Source organism: Sinocyclocheilus grahami, unplaced genomic scaffold (assembly GCF_001515645.1).
Source record: "Sinocyclocheilus grahami isolate Dianchi unplaced genomic scaffold, SAMN03320097.WGS_v1.1 scaffold621.1, whole genome shotgun sequence".
Lineage (NCBI taxonomy): Eukaryota > Metazoa > Chordata > Actinopteri > Cypriniformes > Cyprinidae > Sinocyclocheilus > Sinocyclocheilus grahami.
This window is the reverse complement of record NW_015505800.1, coordinates 886,205-907,629: the sequence shown is the minus strand read 5'-3', so window position 1 is coordinate 907,629 and position 21,425 is coordinate 886,205. Positions and strand designations below refer to the sequence as shown.

At 36.8% G+C, this 21,425-nt stretch overlaps 1 protein-coding gene across 1 annotated transcript; it reads right to left on the bottom strand.

Moving 5' to 3' along the window:
- Positions 1-4,298: 4,298 nt before the first annotated feature.
- Positions 4,299-18,581, bottom strand: LOC107557832 (cholinergic receptor, nicotinic, alpha 5). The gene is made up of 9 exons (XM_016241386.1): positions 18,503-18,581; positions 18,012-18,119; positions 8,051-8,202; positions 7,666-7,710; positions 7,354-7,463; positions 6,534-6,711; positions 5,942-6,274; positions 4,613-4,969; positions 4,299-4,527 (listed from the first exon to the last, which is right to left on the bottom strand). The coding sequence occupies exons 2-9, from the start codon at positions 18,082-18,084 to the stop codon at positions 4,369-4,371; spliced, it is 1,407 nt and encodes a 468-aa protein (XP_016096872.1). The 5' UTR covers positions 18,085-18,119; positions 18,503-18,581; the 3' UTR covers positions 4,299-4,368.
- Between the last annotated feature and the right edge of the window lie 2,844 nt (positions 18,582-21,425).

Below are 21,425 nucleotides of genomic sequence, written 5' to 3'. Positions count from 1 at the left end.
CCCTGACTTTTAATCCTGTAAATTTCAACCTCAGACATTTTGAATGTTAAAAAATGAGACATGACATAATAAAAGAAACATGACATGAAAATAAACGTATCAATTCAAATATATGTTGTGCAGTGACTAAACCCACTTGAATCAACATCTGTATAATTATTATACTGTACATGCAGTTTTCTTCTGTTATTAATTGAGGGAGACATTTTAAAAATGTTTTTAATTGGTCACTTTTTAAACTAAGATGGTGATATTTGGAGAAAGGTTTATGTTAGCTGTAAACTACTTAAGTGCGGCAAACTCAAAGCTGCTAAATTTAAACATTAACCTGACCTGTTGTTAGTAATCAGTTTTACCTCACAATGATATATGCCTGCTATTTCATCAGCACCCTGGACAAACATTTAGACTTTAATAGTAAGAGAAGAGATAAAAGTTTAATTATATCATAGTTTAAAGGAGTGATTCTAACCTGAACCTGGATTTTACATTGAACATGGAGTGGTGACCCAACACGGTTTCAAAATTGTTTATTGAAGTAAAACAACAACAACAATTAAACTCACAATTTTTCATGAAATTTATAAATTCATTTATTATTGATTCTAAATATCTAAATTGTGATGCTATTGTCAGCCAATAATTTAAAATATGTTGTTGACACAAATTATGGAGCTATGTTGGACATGTAAATACAGTGTTTTGGAGCATACATGTTTCTATCAATCACTAAGAAAAAACAGTCAATAAATTTAAACAATCGAACCTTTGCAGGTGTTTTGAGTTGATTAGCTGATTGGCATGTCACCATATTCTAATTTGTTGAGATAGTGAATTGGTGGGTTTTTGTTCAATGTGAGCCAAAATCATCACAATTAAAAGAACCAAAGACTTAAACTACTTCAGTCTGTGTGCATTGAATTTATTTAATACACGAGTTTCACAATTTGAGTTGAATTACTGAAATAAATTAACTTTTCCACGACATTCTAATTTATTGAGATGCACCTGTATATTCTATGTCTATGTTAAATAATCTTTTCAGAAATCATAAAAAACATTGAGACACAAAGAAACACTGCATGCATTCAGGGCTAGGCTTTCACAGAAAAATCTTCTATTGGCTAGACCAGTTTTGTCACTTCCAAAAGAAAAAGAAAGAAAAGCCATTCTAGGAAGTATGTGTGTTTTCAGTACTTTGCACTTTTAGAATAAACTTCTAAATGTCTATTCAGACGTTTCTATGTAACAGAAGACATACTTTACCGAGGTGCTTCTAATTAAGAGCTAGAAAGCAGTTGCAAATGTTTTACAAAATATACATACAGTACTCGTCTCTGCACATACAATGTGCAACACTTTATGTTTTACCACCAAATTATATGTAATATTTAATTCATTTCACTTACATAGGCTTAGCCTCAAACAACACTCTGTGCAATATCATTAGAGATGTGGATTAGAGGTGTGGATTTAGTGTGCCTCAAGGGCACTGAGCTTTGACATTTTTCAGACCTGGGACAGTCTTGCACACTTATTTCCTGTCATGTGCATCTCAAGTGGCCAAGACCACAAGTGTGGGTATTGGGACAGGCTCACTTGTGTAATGTTATTCTATGATCTATATCAACTCCAATACATTTTGGATGCATCTGCTTAATTAGCAACAAATTATGTGAATGTGATATTTTAATAATAATTTGTATTTGTTCATGTAGATTGCCTGTCCACTATGAGAAGTGAGAATTGTCAGCTCTTGATAGCTCTTATCCGGTTCTTTCTCTGGCTGCAGCCGCCTACTCTCGTCTACATTCAAGACGAGGTGTTTGTCATCTCAAACAAGCTTATTGTGTTCTGTCTGGTGAAGCTGGTTGCTTGGCTTCAACAGAATTTACCCTTCTGTAGTGTTACACTGTTTAAGAAAAATTTTGGCACTTGGAATGTAAAATCTGCTGTGTATAGCAGAAAACATTTTATTTTAACATTTTTACTTCTACAGTTGATGTTTTGTTTTTTTTTACTAAAAGTTCAAGACAAAAATAGAAGAAGTAAAATACTGATCAAATAAATGTTTCAAATGATATAGTTACAAAAAATAACAATATTGTTTTATGTACCTAAACAAGAGCATTTCCTAAATACTGTGGTCACTAAAATTACATAACATGTTCCAATATTTGAATTGCATGTACATATTTCATAAACACTTACTTAAAATACAACATAAAATTCTCATAAATAGGCGGTAAGAATGAAGTTGTGAAAGGCATAAAAAGTTAAGAAGATGTGTGAGTATATGGAACCTACAAAAAGAAGATGCAATGACAGACAATAAGAAAAAAAGAGTTTAAGCACCTATTTAAAGAGTGGTAACACATCAACAGATATATGGACAAATAAAGAAATAAATAACTGTCTAAATATACATTCTTTTCATTTAAAAAATCTCTTACCCTTAGATGAAGCCAGTGACTTGTCAAGTGAATTTGCTAGTGAGAAGCAAGCGTCACAAACTGGATGGTGACTAACAGAGTTAACCCTTGAAACACAATGCAATGTCATATGTTAAAATAAATGAATTATTAAAGACAAGAGCTGAGAAAAAAATCTAAATATGTCTACTCTGCATAATTACTAATGTGTTTCAAGTTATAGAATTATGTGATTGTTAATCAAATAAAATAGTTTTTACTTTTAGCAGGGATGTACTCAATAGGTAGCACTGGGCCATTTTTTGTTGCATGTTGAACAAGTGGGGTTTAAGAAGCTTTGTACAATGGTAAACCAGTTGACTTTAATGACAACTATTATGTGTACTGGTATACTGCTATTACTTAGTAGATGTTACAGTTACATTGTAATGCCAGAATAGCTTATAGTGATAATATAAATTGAATAGTAATTTGATTTATCAAACTGTGTGCAAAACTCATAATTAAAAGATTAGTTCACCCAAAACTGATTTGCTGAAAATGTTACTCACCCTCAGGCCGTCCAAGATGTAGATGAGTTTGTCCATCTACATCAGGGGTCTCCAAACTCAGTCCTGGAGGGCTGGTGTCCTGCAGAGTTTTACTCCAACCCTAATCAAGCACACCTGAACCAGCTAATCAAGGTCTTACTAGGCATACTAAAAACTTCCAGGCAGGTATGTTGAGGCAAGTTGGAACTAAACTCTGCAGGACACCGGCCCTCCAGGACCGAGTTTGGAGACCCCTGATCTACATCATCAGATTTGATGAAATTTTGGTGAAGTCACTTGCTCAACAATGAATCCTCTGCAGTGAATAGGTGCCATCAGAATGAGAGTTCAAAAAGCTGATAAAAACATCACAATAATCCACAAGTAATCCACATGACTACATTCCATCAATTAATGTCTTGTGTGTCTGTAAGAAATAAATCCATCATTAAGGCATTTTTACTTTAAACCGTCGCTTCTGGTCCATAATCCATAATAACGCTTCCTCCAGTGAAATAGTCCACCCCCTGATGTCCTCTCACATCAAAATCCAGTGATATATTTGTTTAAAACTGTTATGGGTGTTTTTTGCTTGTAAACATTGCATAGTATTTATCTACATCTGTGCATATTTCTCTCCTGATTTCAACCAGACAGCTCTTCACTGGAGAGAGCAATATGATATATGTAAATAGAGGACTTGTATTTCAGTCAGAACCAATGGTTTGAAATTAAAAGTGCCTTGATGATAAAAATGTTTATTAACACAAATGAGCTTTTCTTTCACATCACTAGACTTGGACTGGAGTCATGTGGATTACTTGTCCAATGAAGTAACAAAATCATCTATCGCTTCAAAATCATATTCCAGGTGTCAAGACCTCTTTCCAGGAGTCCCACCAATGTGTTCCAGGGGGCGGGGGATTTCGCTTCAACCAGCAGACTGAAAAAACAGCCCATGGCAGCAGTATAAAAGTAGCCCAATTCCACAGGAAAACCATGGACTTCGCAACACTATAATTAGCTGCTTGTTAGTGCTAGTAGGTTGCAGGTGGTATGAGGAAGAGGGGCATTCTTATTCCAGAGTGCATTTGACTGGACAAAACATTTTTATATGACCTTGGGTGCAAGATGAGTAATCTAGGAAACATATAACTTTTAGGAGTACACTAGCATATACATATTCATAAAGCACAATAACTTTAATACAATATTGTTTATTGTAAATGTTATTGTAATGAAATCAGCATACAACGATTAAGTGATGCAGCATGTTAAAGCATAAATGACAGCGCTCAATTGCCACAAGTTGCATAGATGTTTTGAAGACTGCAGGAATAAATATAATAATAATGCAAAAACTTTATCCAAGCTAAAGATTTTTCAATGTTATACATTCATGTGTTTTAGCTGGTACTTCCAGCATAGCTGGGAACAATGATGTTGGCCCATTTATAGATAACAGGAATGAAAAGCAGAGCAGAGCCGAGCAGTGATACTAAGAGAAACACCCACAGGAAAACACGGTCCAGAACCTGGGCCACAAACTTCCAGTCCTGAACAACCTAAAAGAAGGCATTACATAAGAATTTATTAGAACTCAAAGCTTATTAAGTCTGAAAGTCTAAAGTAAGACAATAACAATCTTACCTCTCTGACTTCATTCTCTTTCACCACATGAAGCGTGATGTAGCGTATAGAGTCTAAGGCTGTCCGCAGACTATGTTCTGCATTGAGCAGAGGAGTGGTATCCTGGCCCGAACTCTTCCCATAGCCCAGCCCTTCTTTTCCACTCCTCGCAGCGGTGGTGGCATAGCGGTCCACATGGCTGCGCATGCAGAGCAGTTTAGGCAGGTGATGCAGAAAGATACGGCGGACCCAGGGCGCCATGCTGTGATGAGTAGATGAGGAGCGATGATGGATGTTAATGGCAAAGACAGTGATGACAATGGAAAGCGTCACGAAGATCATAGTGAAGACCAGATATTCTCCAATGAGAGGAATCACCTGGGATAGAAAACATAAGAGCAGAGCAAAAAACATTAAGTCATTTGAAAATGAGAATGAAAGAATGAAAATAATCATAATCCTCACTGGAAATAAATAATTTTGATATGCGTTTAAAAAAACAAAAGAAAAAATTAATTGTAATAATATAAGATTATGTTTGTTAATTTAATACATTAAAGGGACAGTTAACCGAAAATTTAAAATACTGTCACCTTCATGTCGTTACAAACCTATAGTTCTTTTAGGGTTAATCTTCCTAAAAAAATTTGACATATTTTTAATGAAACCTGAAAGGTTTCTGTCTCTCCACTGAAAGTCCAGGTAACCAAAACTTAGAAGACCCCAGAAAAGAAAGCCATAAAGTCGTTTCATTAAAATATCTTATTTTGTGTTTTGAAGATTAACCAAAGTCTTATGGGTCTGAAACGACAATAGGGTGACTAAATGATAATGAAATTGTGTTTTTTGTTTTTTTTTGGGGGGGGGGGGGGGGTTATTATCCCTTTAAGTTAATATGGAAACTTTGCTAGCCCAAAAACATTATTTTTTAAAATAATTTATTTTCTTCTCAAAATTCTGTGAAAATATGGATTATAACATAGATATAGATACATATCATATGTACTATTCCATATATTCAGAAGCGTTACATATATGGTTTAATCTGGATGCATTGCAGTTTGACTTTTTGACATCTAGAAGTGAATGGCATAATCTGCTACCACTATTGCAGAATGACATAAGGGCCCTCAAAGTAAATATAGAAAATCACTGCAATGCATAAATGAATGAACTTACATTTGTGGTAAAACTTTAATCACACAAACAAACAATAGCTGAAAAATACTGCAATTTTATTGCTGACAATAATGTGAAATAATTCAAAAATGTGTGTGGCACATAGACTTACAGCACAAAACACAGTATAAATCACTTAATATAGCTTTGATTTCTTAAAAAGAGTAGCACCTTTGAGGAGGAAGGGATGATCTCTTCTATCACCAGAAGGAAGACAGTAAGAGAGACGAGGACAGACGTGCAGAGGGAGATTTTCTCCCCTCCGTTAGATGGGAGATAAAACACCAGCACGGTCAGGAAAGACAGTCCAATACAGGGGATGATGAGGAAGAGTGTGTAGAAAAGAGGAAGACGTCGGATAATAAAGGAGTAAGTGATGGATGGATAGAAAAACGTCCCATCACTTCTCGAACCCCGGCTACCCGTGGCCGTCACAATCTCCCATTCACCATTGTCAAAATAGTCACGTTTGTCCACATGTACATCCTCAAGGAGAATGTCCACCTTAAAAAAAGAAACAATATGCAGTTGCTGCATACATTTCCATATAAACACGAAAAGCTATTGCTTCAGATGACTTAGAATATACAGTATGAGTCATTTTAGTTACTTTTCTTATGCTTGATTAAAGTGGTCACTATGAACTGACGATAGCTAATTATTAAAGGTCAAATTTAGGTAAATTTTTAGGTAATTTTTTCTTTCTCGATGTAAACATTGGTTTTTCATGCCTTTAATAAGAGTTACAAACTTTACAGCATACCTGGGAACCATCGTAGGTCCAGGAGCCAAATTTCATGGAGCAGTTCTGAAGGTCAAAGGGGAAGAACGTCACATCAATGGTGCAGGCAGATTTATAGCTGGCAGGAGGGGTCCAGGAGATAGTGCCGTCATATCTCACCACTGCTTTTGTCACTGTGGCCTCGAAATTACCATCTGCACTACAGATGAGAATCACTCATCAAGCTGAGATACAGGCAGGGTCCAAAATGAACATTCTCAAATAGTCCAATTAAAGTAAATATGGTCTTTCTTACTCAGAGTAGTATTTCATATCACAAAAGTCAAGATTTTTGTACTTTCACAAGCATGGCAGGAAGTTGGAAACATTGGGAAATAAATATTCACCTATAGAAATTATAATGGCTCGCTAAGCCATTTTCACAGGGGTCGAGCACAAAGGATTTGACTCGTAAAACCGTAAATTTGCAGTGTAACAGTTTACTTTTCATTTGTCAGGTTACAAAAATATAAGTCAAACTTAAGAACTATTTAGACTTGATCAGGCTTCAAATTAAATATTTTTCAAGATTTTAACGATTTCAACGCTCAACAGACTGTCTAGTACCATACTCTTTTCTTCTTCTTCAGATTCAAAAAGGGATTTTATGATCATAGTTACAGTATTATGTATGAAATAAGTAAGTCGTGTTATGCAGTATATGTACACATAATACCACTCTTAATATCCATACAAAAATATTATAAGCATCTCTATGTTATTTATTGTTCTAACAGAAATGTTAAACGTCATGTTCAGTCCTTTCTTACTCATACAGTTGGCACTGAGTGGCACCACATACTTGTCATAGAGCACAATGTCAGGAAGCCAGATGGAGTCTGAGGGAACTCTGATGGAGGTGATGCCCAGATAATTATCCGGATTCCATCGGAGCTTCATGTCTGTCCACTCCTGAAAGCAGAGAGACATGGATTTATGCGCAAAGCTGATCCCCACACAAATAAAAAGTAAAGAAAGCAATGTGTGTCTGTTGTGTACCAATGACCAAATACTACCAGGACAGAACACAATGACAAGAGCAAAATAAAGGTAGAATAAAAATAATTAATATTTCATATTAATCAGATAAACCTTAATGGATTTTCCTGTTTACCTGCTTAATCCAAACATTGGTCGTCATCAGCTGGTTCTTCTCATTCTGAAAAAAAGTTCTAATATTATAGCCATGTTATTCTATTAACCTTCATGTTCTGTTAAAATTGATTTTATATCTTCTTAATGTTTGGTGTCCCAAATACATCAATGTTGTATGTGATTATATTAGTGATGATTTATACCATTATTACCCCTTTATCCTCTAACCTAACCCTAACCTTCCTGACCCCAAACAGAATACAATGGTTAACAATAAATGTGAAATTCCTAACCTACTGATGATAGAGATTCTCCTAATGTATATTACTTAAATATGATGTTTACTGTAAGACAAGATTTTGCCTAGATGAAGAAAATGCTGTTTCAGCATCACTAGTTCTCACCACATCCACGAGCTGGGAGATAGCCAGGCCAAATTTCACCTGCACCGTTCCATTTAGTTCCTCCACTGGTCTCACCCATTTCTGGTAGTTGCTGAAGAGATGTTTAAGCAGCTTGTCTTCTGACTTGGCATAAGAAGACAGCACAGGAGGCCCTTAAGCAAAACAACAACTTCACATTAATCTATCACATTCAATCAGGAGGGACTGGGACATTAAACAACAGTAATTAGATGGCAACAGTCCCAGACACAAGAACCACACAGGTTTATAGAAGTTGTGACAATTTCGTTGACATTTTTCCAATGATCATATTGATCTCACAATCAACAACTCACCCAAGACATATTGGATTTACCTGATAGAGTTTGGGCTCCTTGCCACTGTTGCCTTTATTTTGCTTAGTTATGATTTAAAAGAGACTTAGGGCCAGCTTTAATAACAGTTTGCATCAATGCAAACCCTCTTTTGGCACTAAAAAAAATCTCCTGTGAGGATTGAAAAATAAGACAGGGAAAAATAAGCAATGAAAAGACATGGGCAGTTGTTTTGTGGCTGACTGTATTGCATATGCATTTGTCGGAAGTTCCCTTTCAGATGCAAAATTTATGGGAGGAGATTATTTAAATAGTCAAATGACTGGTATTTATGCTATTATTTAATACCCAAAAAAACATATCTTTAAATATTTTGCACTTGACATGCCAGCGATAGTTGTTCATTTGTGCTGCTCTTGGTAGATTTCATTGGTCCTGTGGAAATGAGATGGCTGCATCTGTGTTCTTTAATTTGCACATTGTCAGAACTTTACACTCCCATCAAAGCTTTTATGGAATTGCAGTCTCATTCTAATTTGCCCTGTTATCTGGTAAATCTGGCCCATAATATTAGTTATACCAGTAATATTATTGATTTGACTGCACTGACACTATTGATTGAGAACAAAACTTGAGCTGAACTGAGTTTGATAAATCTGCTTCATAGCTGAATCGAATTTGTTTCATGATTAATGAATTTTGCAACATCGACACTGTTATTGAACTAAACTGAATCAACATTGAACTGACTTGACCTCAGTAACAACACTATTGCTTTCTATAGAGCTTCTTATAACTGAATTGAAATTGAACAGAACTGACTTGGACTGCTGTCTATTTTGAGCTGTTTTACAGCAGAATTTGAATTTGTCTGACATTTTGAAGAAGTTTGCATCATTTATTCTGTTAATTTCCTGTTTATTACTGTGAAACTGCTTTGAAACAATATGTATTAAAGTGCTATATATTTATATTGGTAACTATACTGAACAAAATTATAAACGCAACACTTTTGTTTTTGCCCCCATTTTTCATGAGCTTAACTCAAAGGTCTAAGACTTTTTCTATTTACACAAAAGGCCTATTTCTCTCAAATATTGTTCACAAATCTCTCTAAATCTATGTTAGTGAGCACTTCTCCTTTGCCGAGATAATCCATCCACCTCACAAGTGTGGCATATCAAGATGCTGATTAGACAGCATAATTATTGCATAATTATTGATTTTAAGTATTAATCAAATCAATGCATTAAGTGTCGAAAACGCCGCGGGTGGTGTGATTCGGTACAGCCGGGAATTTTTGCTCCAGTGCAACAAACATGTTGAGCTCACATCGCATCACTGTATACCGGATGACTTGAAATCTTCACAAGGTTAGGATACTCGGAGTAAAAGGAAACGGAGACGTGAGAAGAGAGGCAGGAGTCGGCAGAGACTTAAAAAGATGGGAAATAAATTACCCTTGCCCACGACTTTACTGATCAATGCCCAGTCCCTGAGGGGGAAAAGGGAAGAACTAACAGCAAATCTACGCTATTTGCATGAATATAGGAACGCATGTGTGCTGGCAATCATAGAAACATGGTTAAATGAGAACGTTCCTTCAAGTGAGGTTGAACCAACTGGCTTCACAGTTTTTTGAATGGATCGAAACTCGGATATCACAGCAAAGTCACGCGGTGGTGGAGTGTGCCTGCTCATTAAGGAAAACTGGTGTAGCTCAGTGGTGGTGAGAGAATCTCTCTGTACTCCTGATATTGAACTATGGAGTGTTTCACTAAGACCCTTTTACCTTCCTCTGGAGTTTCCACAGTTGTTTTTTACCGTGGTTTATATACATCCTCAGGCAAATTCAGCTAAAGTCTCAGATGTGTTATATCAACTTGCACAAAGACTGGATTCTTTGTCTCCTGATGCGCCAAAATTTATTTTAGGAGATTTTAATAACTGTTCTTTAAAAAACAGTTTGAGGACTTATTATCAGTATGTGAACGTTTGCACTAGGAAAAATAAGATACTGGACAAGTGTTATGGCAACGTCAAAGATGCTTTTTCCGCCTCCACGCTGCCACCACTGGGAGGATCTGATCATAACGTTGTTAATCTTCACCCTAAATATCAAAGACTTCTTGAAAGGGAGAAACCTCAGGTAAAGACTGTTAAGATTTGGAATGAAGAGAGTATTATGTGCCTTCAGGGTTGTTTTGAGTCTACCTTGTGGGAAACTTTTGACTGTCTAGATCTGGATACTCATACAATTCTGGTTTCAGATTATATAAATTTTTGTGTGGAGTCAGTTATACCAACAAAAACATATAAAATATTTCCCAACAACAAGCCATGGGTATCAAATAAATTAAAACAACTATTAAATAAGAAGAAGGTAGCTTATTATAATCATGATATTTTAGCTAAAAGGGATATTCAAAAAGAAATTAAAAGGCAAATTAAGGTAGATAAGGCCTTATATAAACAAAAAATTGAAGCTAAAATGTCACAGGGAAACTCTAACCAGGTCTGGGAAGGAATTAGAAAGATGATAAGTGTTCCACATAAGAGGAAAGGAAAACATAAATATGACCATTAATGATGAAAAAGATGGAGATTTTAAACTAGCAAGTACATTAAATCTTTTTTTCTCCCGTTTTGAGGGAAATGGAGAAGAAAGAAAGAAAAATTAATCAACGATTCTGACATCTGCAAATATACTTGTTATCAAAGAGGTTGATGTCAGAAAAATGTTTCAGAAGTGTAATATACATAAGAGCCCCGGGCCAGATAATATCAGCGGTCAGGTGTTAAAATTGTGTGCTGAGCAATTATCTACAGTTTTTACTTTGCTGTTTCAAAAATCACTTGACCAGCATGCAGTGCCAATTATATGGAAAACTTCAACTATAGTACCTGTTCCTAAAATTAACAAACCATTAGAGCTTAGTGATTATCGACCAATTGCATTAACCTCTGTTGTGTTTAAATGTTGTGAAAGGCTTGTTAAAAGGTACATAGTGGAAAAAACACAGCATTTACTGGATTCTTTTCAATTTGCTTATCAGTCAAATAAGGGAGTAGATGATGCAATTTTAACATTGTTACATATTGTTTATTCACATCCTGAGGGTCCTAAAAATCATGTGAAAATTCTTTTTGCAGATTTTTTCTTCTGCTTTTAATAATATTGTGCCATCTGTTCTGGTCGATGAAAAAGATGGAGATTTTAAACTAGCAAGTACATTAAATCTTTTTTTCTCCCGTTTTGAGGGAAATGGAGAAGAAAGAAAGAAAAATTAATCAACGATTCTGACATCTGCAAATATACTTGTTATCAAAGAGGTTGATGTCAGAAAAATGTTTCAGAAGTGTAATATACATAAGAGCCCCGGGCCAGATAATATCAGCGGTCAGGTGTTAAAATCATGTGCTGAGCAATTATCTACAGTTTTTACTTTGCTGTTTCAAAAATCACTTGACCAGCATGCAATGCCAATTATATGGAAAACTTCAACTATAGTACCTGTTCCTAAAATTAACAAACCATTAGAGCTTAGTGATTATTGACCAATTGCATTAACCTCTGTTGTGTTTAAATGTTGTGAAAGACTTGTTAAAAGGTACATAGTGGAAAAAACACAGCATTTACTGGATTCTTTTCAATTTGCTTATCAGTCAAATAAGGGAGTAGATGATGCAATTTTAACATTGTTACATATTGTTTATTCACATCCTGAGGGTCCTAAAAATCATGTGAAAATTCTTTTTGCAGATTTTTTCTTCTGCTTTTAATAATATTGTGCCATCTGTTCTGGTCGAAAGATTATCTGTAGATTTCTCTCTAGATGGAGGAGTGATTTTGTGGTTGCAGGATTTTTTAAGTAACAGAGTTCAACGAGTGTGTGTGGGTACCTCATTATCTGACAAACAAATCGCGAATATTGGTTCCCCACAAGGTTGTGTCCTCTCACCCTTACTGTTTATTATGTACACAAATCATTGTAGGAGTACTTGCCCAGCGAGATATTTAATAAAATTTGCAGCTGATACTGCATTGGTTAGTCTCCTTAGAAGGGATGAGGACAGTCATGGACACATTTTAACTGAATTAGTTTTTTGGTGTGATGCATCAAATCTCAAGTTAAATGTTTCAAAAACTAAAGAAATGTGTATTGATTTTAGGAAAGAGTCCTCAACGAGTGCAACCATTATTAAAGGGGACCAGATTCAGAGGGTAGAAGAATATAAATACCTTGGAGTTGTTTTAGATCACAAACTGAGGTGGGATAAATGGACTGACGCTGTGAACAAAAAGGGCCAGCAAAGATTATATTTCCTTAGAAAGATGGTGTCATTTAGCGTAAGCCCTCCATTGTTAAATATGTTTTATAACTCTTTTATTGAAAGTGTACTGACTTTTTGTATTACTTGCTGGTTTGGGAATGTTATTGTGGAACAAAAGAGTATGTTCAGGAAAATTATAAGTACTGCGAGTAAATTACTTGGTATCCCTGTGATGGGTTTACAACAAATTTATCAGACTAGATGTCTTGGTAAAGCTATGAAAATTATATCTGATGATAGGCACCCACTGTATAATGAATTTGAGCTTTTGCCTTCGGGTAGAAGATTCAGGATACTGGTGTTTTTTTTAAATTAGAGGGAAAAAATATTTTATAACACAGGCAGTGAAGCTCTTAAATGAAAGATAGGAAAGAAAGAGGGGTTTTTTTCTCTCTTCTCTCTTTCCTCTCCCCTTTTATTTTTATGTAATGAGCAGTACAACATCAGAATGAGACCATTCAGTAATTAGCACGTCTTGATTAATTGATGTTACATTTGTATTGTGTCTATTTTGAAATTGATGTTGTACTGTCGTTTGTGAGAACCGCATATTGAAACAAGACACTGAAACAAAATGTCCCTAAGGGGATAAATAAAGTTAAAGTTTTTGATATGCCACACCTGTGAGGTGGATGGATTATCTCGGCAAAGGAGAAGTGCTCACTAACACAGATTTAGACAGATTTGTAAACAATATTTGAGAGAAATAGGCCTTTTGTGTACATAGAAAAAGTCTTAGATCTTTGAGTTCAGCTCATGAAAAATGGGGGCAAAAACAAAAGTGTTGCGTTTATAATTTTGTTCAGTGTAGATTTGAATTTTGTCATTGACAAATTCAAAACAACAGAATTTATTCTTACTGGAATGATGGAATATCACTGAATATCAGAGCTTGGGCCTTTCAAAACTGCCATAAAAAATTACTTCTGTTTGTAATTGAATGATGCATTTTATATAGCGCTTTATTGTGTATTGTTGTACACCCAAAGCGCTTTACAATCATGTGGGGGGGATTTCTCCTCAACCAGTCATCTGACAAGGCTCAACCCTGCTTAGCTTTAGTAGGCAACCAGTCTTGGGCTGCAGGGTGATATGGCTGTGTAATGTGCAGCATATACTTGATCAACTCCAATAAAGCTCATTTGGCATTGTTATTGGATCTCCAGCATCTGCTGCTATCATGCCAACATCCTGTGTGATCACATTTTCCTTTCAGAGTCTCCACAGTCTGAGTCACTAAGGGAAACCCAACATGATTAGCTGAACACGTGTTCATTTCTGTGGGGGCAGGTAGAGTTAAGAATGGAGATTTATGAATCTCTGAGTGTGAAATTGGTTTAGATCATCTGGGTTGTTACCATCACTGGTGGGAGGGATGTTCTTTAATGTGAAATGTCATACACTATAGCTCTGTTCCAAAACCCAGTGAGCTGTCTGCTGCCTACATATGTGGTTACATCTAATGAAAGCTTCCTAACTTAAATGGAACTTTAGAAGGGACTGATTTATATATGCAGTTAACTCTATAATTGATAGCAGAAGCACAGTTGATTTTCAAAGGAGTTTGATGTAAGAATGTTGTTAAAATAACAATACTATTCCATATGCATTTTTTTGTTTTTTCACATTTTCTGCACTAATTTTGGGTAAGTGGATTTTGTAAAAATATGTTGAATTGTATGCAATAAATATGTATATATGTATTTTTACAATGCACATAAACCTGTTTTGACTCTAAACTGCATATAAAAATAATCTATAATTCAGTTTTTTGGATGTCTGAAGCTGGATGTAATATAAAACAGAATCAGTCATCTAGCCTCACCGAGACTGATGATTTGACCCCGAAGCCATAAAAAACTGAATGTCATTTTTCTAATTTCTGTCTAAAATTGAGGTTGTTAGTCACTGGTACTGCATTTATCCTATAAGAAGTGTGGCATGACCCAAATAGCATACATTGATTGCATTCTGTGCCTATTATTCAGCTCCATGTTTAGATATTGATTGGATTTTGCAATTTTAGCTACGCCCCAAAGCTCCGTCTCTTTGCTTATAAATCTTGAAGTTCTTTGACTGTTCATTTCACAGACAACCGCAGACGGTATTCTGGTTTCAGCTTGTTTTCCCATTGATCAATATGTGGTTGTGGTCTGGTCTCCCTTAATCAATACAAGACTGATTAGAAAATGCTTTAATCCTCAGGTCACACTGTTTCAGCAGACATGTAAGAGAGCTGTTGGAAATAATAATTAGATAAAGAGATGTGAGTCACAGATGGACAAGTGAGTGAATCACAGGTCACATTTCATCCCAAAATAATACTAAAAATATTATTATATTATATTATATTATATTACATAATATTATATTACATTATATTATATTACATTATATTATTATAACACTTTACAGTAAGGTTACAGTACAGTAACCTTTACAGTAACATAGTTAACTACTTTAGTTAACATGAACAATACATCTACAGCATTTATTAATCAAAGTTAATGTTAATTTCAACATTTACTAATGCATTATTAAAATCAAAAGTTGTGCTTGGTAACATGAGTTAATGCACTGTGAAGTAACTAACAATGAACTGTATTTTCATTAACTAACATTAACAAAGAATAAATACTGTAATAAATGCATTGTTCATTGTGTGTTCATGCTAGTTAATACATTAGCATTAACTAATGGAACCTTTTTTGTTAAGTGTAACCTATTATATTATATTATATTATATTATATTATATTATATTATATCTGGAATACTCTATTTCGATTCGTCAATTGCAGGAACTCCCTTGTTTTACTTTTAATTTTAGTGTAATATAGTTGTGGTGTTCATCTACTACATTGCAGTAGACTATTTTTTTTTCTTAGCAAAAACTTTAATATAATATACAACTACTGTATTACCAGGATTTTTATTTTATTTACACATGCAATTTAAATCAATATTTCACATCCACATATTTATTTACTTAGCCATGTAATAAGTGGTATAATAAGATAATGTAAATCAGTTGGCCATTATCACAAAATAAAGAATGTGTTTTTTAATGAATGGTTGAAATGATAATGGTGCAACCTGCTGTGTGACTAAAAAATCCCCACCACCAGGCACGTGCAGAGGGGGGTGCCATGGGTGCTTGAGCACCTGCCCCTTTCCCCTTGATGCCCAAAGTGCCCTTTTGTCAAGGCAATTTATTTTTATTTATTTTTTTGTAATTAAACGCCATTTTGTGAAGGCCTACCCAATCTAACTATTAGTCAAATTAATGAATTATAATTTAGTCGTAAATAAAATTATCCACATGATGACCTTTCACCTGACGATCTCATCAGGGATTAAGGTGCGTTCAAGTCATGTAGGATAGATCGTATTTACGAGTTGAATGCACATGAACGCCACCACAAAGTCGTTATTACGAGTGGGAAACTCAAAATTTTCTTTAAGCCCTGAGTTTCCGAGTTGGGGGCGTGTCAATGAAAAACATGGCGGAATCGATGGATGCAATGTCTGTAGTTGACGGTAAATTTTTGTTTAAATTGATAGTTTTGATTAAGTTTTTATGCGATACAGATTAAAGTGGCTTCATAAATTACTTTTTAAAAATATTAAAAACGCAAAGCACACCTGATGCAAATTCTTTGCTCTTCATTTTCTATAAGCAGAGTTAACAGACCCTGTTGTATTTTCTTGTAATTTATTAAAATAAGGTACACCGCCATCTTGTGCTGACTAAACTGACTTGAACGCACCTGACGTCATAATTACAACTTGTCAAATCGTAAGTACGAACGTCCCAGGAGGACTTGAACGCAGCATTATCCCTCACGTTCAGACACCTTTAATGTAGCGCACTACCAGGATGCCTTCTTAACGTCCGCGGCTGCCGGTAAGAGGAGTTCTCTGCGGAGCTGTGTGCTTGTATACTTATATTATTAAATTATTATTAATATACAAGAACTGCGTGAAGAGAGCATGCACAGCTGTTGTTTATATTGCTGTTTGTAGCCAGTGGAAGTAAGTTTAGCTGCAGCACGGGGCTATAATATTTTTGTTCAATATTTTCCTAATGACAATTTTATGATCGGTTTATAAAGGCTACTACGAGCACCTTTTCCCCATTTTTATCACAGAATAAGGCAGGGAATTTATAGTTTATATAGGCTACTAAATGATATGTCAATCAGTACTGCATTATTCATAAAGTTTATTTATTACCTGGAGATAACTTGAAAAACACACATAAACTGTATATTTTCACAATCGTGTTTATTGTCTTCACGTTTTTTCCTGCTTTTTATTCAGCTCTGCTACAGCAATAGCCGGATGCTTTTGTCCATATTAGGGTTTCCTGCACGTCATAAGTCATTCCTTCTATGAGTCTGTTTTGGACTTTCTGCACAGAGCGCCCTCCAGCTTCGAGTATGAATTAAACATACACTGCATGAGAGTGTTGAGCGCTCCAGATATTCACTTCTCATTTTGGATACGAATATAACATCAGGTCATGCATAGACTATCCATACTGTCTCTTTGAATTTAATTCTAGAAACCTCTATGTGAACACACCTGCCCGAATAAAGTGCGGGGGACAAAAAAAATGAATAAATTCAGAACAGGATTATAATATAATTCTATTTTAAATAAGACAGAAATATTTTTTCTACAACAACAACAGTAGTGTTTACAACAGCAAAACCACCATACCCTGTAAACTCAATAATAATTATAGGCCTAATTTAATTCCATTTCTATTTTCAGAGTGATTAAGAAATATTTATTTAACTTTTAAACTTAAAATGGTCTTTTCTGTTCTGTGTTTCTTTTTCAAAACTGCGTCACGGCATTTGCTGCTATCAATACAGAAGCATCCGTTTCGATGCATGTCTCAGCAAGGAGCGCAGCCCTATTAAAAGCCGTGCTCCATGTGCCCCCTTTATACTTTGAGCACCTGCCCCTCCAAAGGTCTCTGCACGGCCCTGCCCACCACTGAGGGAAAAAAATACTGTATTTATATTTTGAAGAATGGTGGTAAGTAAACAATTTTAGTGATCATTGACTTCCATTGCATGGACAAAACAACGTTCCAAATTCAGCACTTTTTAACTTTTTTATTATAGGTATTTTTTAAAGGTCCTAAAATAATTATATAAATTATTTATGTATATAAATTACAATTGCTTTCTTTTTGTTTTAGATTGAATTATGACCTGGGCATGTTCTTGACAGGTTTCATGAGATTTCACCCAGCCACATATGTTAGATAGGGCATTGAGCCAAGGTCAGAGGCACTCACCTATAGAGGAGCAGAGGACAGCACAGCAAACAAGCGGGAGGAGAGATCTGACAGCGCTTTGAGCTGTTACCATGGTACCATCAGGAGCAGCAAAGCCACAGAGAAGACCTGGAAGCAGCCATAAACATGCATGCATTTTATTACGCACAAATATAGTCCGAGCTGTTATTAAAGACTCACAAGCTTGCTAGCAATTAAGCATACATGTGATATGCAGTAAAGACCTGCATGCTGTGTCTTTTGCATCTTTCATGTATGTGCAGATGACCACAAATATATCTATTCATATACATACCATGCTATGTGGTAATCTATAGGAATATCACCATGTTCTGCATCATGCACATGAATAGACCTTTACACAAGCACACAAAGCATGCATCTATCCACCTGTCTGTTGAGATTACACACATTCATCAGTCTGCAAACAACCAGTGGCCCTCTTTCTATTTATCACCATTTTTCTTTCTTCGTCATTTTCTTTTCCTTACCTGATTATGGACTGGAAGAAAGCGGAATCTTTAGAATTTTTATTTTCCATTTGCCTGTCGTGTGTCCATGCCAACCAGCTTATGTTATGCTTAATTTAATTTAATTTAATTTATAAATATGAATTAAATTTTTCACACCAAAAATAATACTAATAATAATTGGTAGACCCCTGCAGTAAAACCCTGACCCTTTTTCAGGGACCTCTGATTTGACTGCATCTGATTTATGCCTAGGGAAAGATGACCTTCTACGTGTGTGTGTGTGTGTGTGTGTGTGTGTGTGTGTGTGTGACATGGAAGCAGGTTTGCCAGTGTAATTTAATACACATCCTGTTTGTTTGTGTGGTTATAAATAACACTGACCAGTGAAGATGAATAGCACACGAGCTCCAGACATGTTACGATTAGGAATCATGAGTAACTGTTAATCTGTTAATCCCAGGTTTTATTTAGTACAGTGGTGAGAATAACAAAAAATCAGACATCGTCCAAACAGAGAATTCCATCACAGCTTAGTAGTAATGACTTCATGAATTTCTTCATGAAGAAAATCTAAATTATCAGAAAAACAATTGTAGGCATGGAACTTTTGGAAGCGTCTTATGATTCAGTCTCATATAATGCCCCCCAAAAACAATTGCAATGCTTTATAACTATAGGACAGGAAGAGCTAAAAAAAAAAATCTAAACCAATAACATGTTTTGTATGGTAGTTGTATACCCACTAAATTAATATAGGAAGTGTTACCTGTAGCAAGATAACCTAATGACAACATTTTTAAAGGGATAGTTCACCCAAAAATGAAAATTCTATCATTATTTACTCACCCTCATGTCATTCCAAACCCGTAAGACCTTCATTCATCTTCTGAACACAAATTAAGTTCCCTTTCAAGGGAACTTCGAACTGCATCCTCTAGGGGTCGCTATGGGGAACGCCTCGTCAAGACCCGTGTCTGAAGCATACATTGAAAAAACACCAACAACACGTTGGCCGGCAACATCCATGACGTCACTACCGGTGCTACTATAGTATAAACAGGCAACGGGAGAACACATCATCCTCTTCTTCGTCTTCACTAACTGTTTTGTTTGAAGCGTGCATTTCTGTGGTAAGAGCGATCTCTATTCATATCATTATGGCGAGCACTAGCAAAGCGTTTAGAGGATGTGTGCATCCATGTCATCGTTATTTGACATCTGATGACACACACGATCTATAGAGGATGTGTGCATCCGTGTCATCGTTATTTGACATCTGATGACACACACGATCTATACGTTGTTTGTTTGGGCGAAGAGCACGCACGCAATGTCCTCAAGGGGGCAATCGGTGTGCACTGCGAGCGTTTTCCAATGAAAAAGCTCTGCTCTCGTTTGTCTCTCTTTTCGAGGAAAGAGGGGCAGCCATCTGCTTCCCGCAATTCAGGACCCGCTGCTGCTGAGGCATGGAGGAGAATGAGCTCGTGAGGATCGCAGGTGGATCTGGCCGATGAGTTTAAAGAGGGGTTTTCCCTCTCACGATCGTCGGCTGTGGACGAGAGTGAGCCGCTGAAGGATGATGTTATTTCATTAGCATCGTCTGATCCAGGGGCCAGTGCTCTGCTGGGTTCAGCCCAAGAAGAGCAGGAAATGTCTGAGGAGGGCAAAGAAGCTGAGGCTGAGCCTTTCCAATCCTCCTGCTCTGCGTATGATGAGCTTTGGAAGTTATGGATCGCGCCACGGCGAGGCTTGACTTGCCGGGGAAGCGGGCAAAGAAAGTGCCGTCACGAGGTCGTCTCGATGAGCGTGATCTTTCTGGCCATAACCCTCCAGCTGAGGTGAGCCTTCCTTTTCTTCCTGATCTCCATACAGAGATCGAGAAGGAATTGAAGAGGCCATTTTCCTCACGCATCCATCGATTCCAGCATACGAGTTATGCCAACATCGAGGCGATGCGCGAAAATGGCTATGAGAAGATGCCCCCTATAGAGAGACGCTGACCAGCTATCTCTCTATGGGTGAGATGCCCTCTCTTAAGACTCCCTCCTTGCCATCTAAGCCCCTTCAGGATACATCTCGCTTGAATGGCAGGGCATATGCAGCAGCAGCAAGTCAGGCTGTCGCTTCATTACACACGATGGCGGCGCTCCAGGCATATCAGGCTGACCTGCTGAAAGACCTGGAAAAAGGCAAGGGCCTTTCTCCTGATGAGGTAGCTGAGTTGCGCCGCACCACGGATCTCGCTCTCAGTGCTATTAAGAAGGCCGCCTCTGCTATGGGCAGGTCCATGGCGGCTATGGTAGAGACATCTGTGGGTGAACCTGGCAGATATCGGGAAGAAAGAGAGGGTCTTCCGAACTTTTTGGTACCTCCGTTGATACTGTGGTCAAGAAGTTCAGGGAGGCGAAGGCACGCTAAGCGGCCTTCAAATCCTTCATTCCACGAAGGTCCAGGTCTGAGCCCGAACAACCCAGGGGTCCTGGCCCGTCTCGGTTTGAGGATCAGAGACGGGCACAGAAAGCTAGTGTTGCGGCTCATGCTCCTCCCCCGCCTGCGGTTTGGGGTAGGAGGAATTGCGGGTCAAAGGGAGGTAGGCAAGACCTAAGGGATGTGATCCAGACAAGGCGTCAGCACTTTCGTCCGGATCAGAGTGATACTTCAGTATCTACTCATTTCCTTCGGGGGTTTTACACCTGCCCCATTTACATTTTAATTCCCCTGTAAACCACCATCTCTCCACCTGACCGAGGTTAGGTTGGAACTTCCTGCATTTCAGTCTCCTATGCTGGGCCTATGATGTTTGGTTGGTTCTATGGCTTCATAGTGACCACCTTACTGATGGTCCGAACTAGAGGCTCCTTCGGGTCGCTTCTTGAACGGGGCTCCGGCGTGGGAACCATGGTGGGTGAGTACGATCCATTTCTAAATATATATGTGTATA

Coding starts and splice junctions, on each gene's coding strand:
- LOC107557832 (XM_016241386.1), bottom strand. CDS start 18,084: ATGGTAACAGCTCAAAGCGCTGTCAGATCTCTCCTCCCGCTTGTTTGC. Junction 8,203..18,011: donor TGTCCTCTGCTCCTCTATAG/GTGAGTGCCTCT, acceptor GTTTTGCTTAAG/GGCCTCCTGTGCTGTCTTCT. Junction 7,464..7,665: donor CCAATGTTTGGATTAAGCAG/GTAAACAGGAAA, acceptor CTCTGCTTTCAG/GAGTGGACAGACATGAAGCT.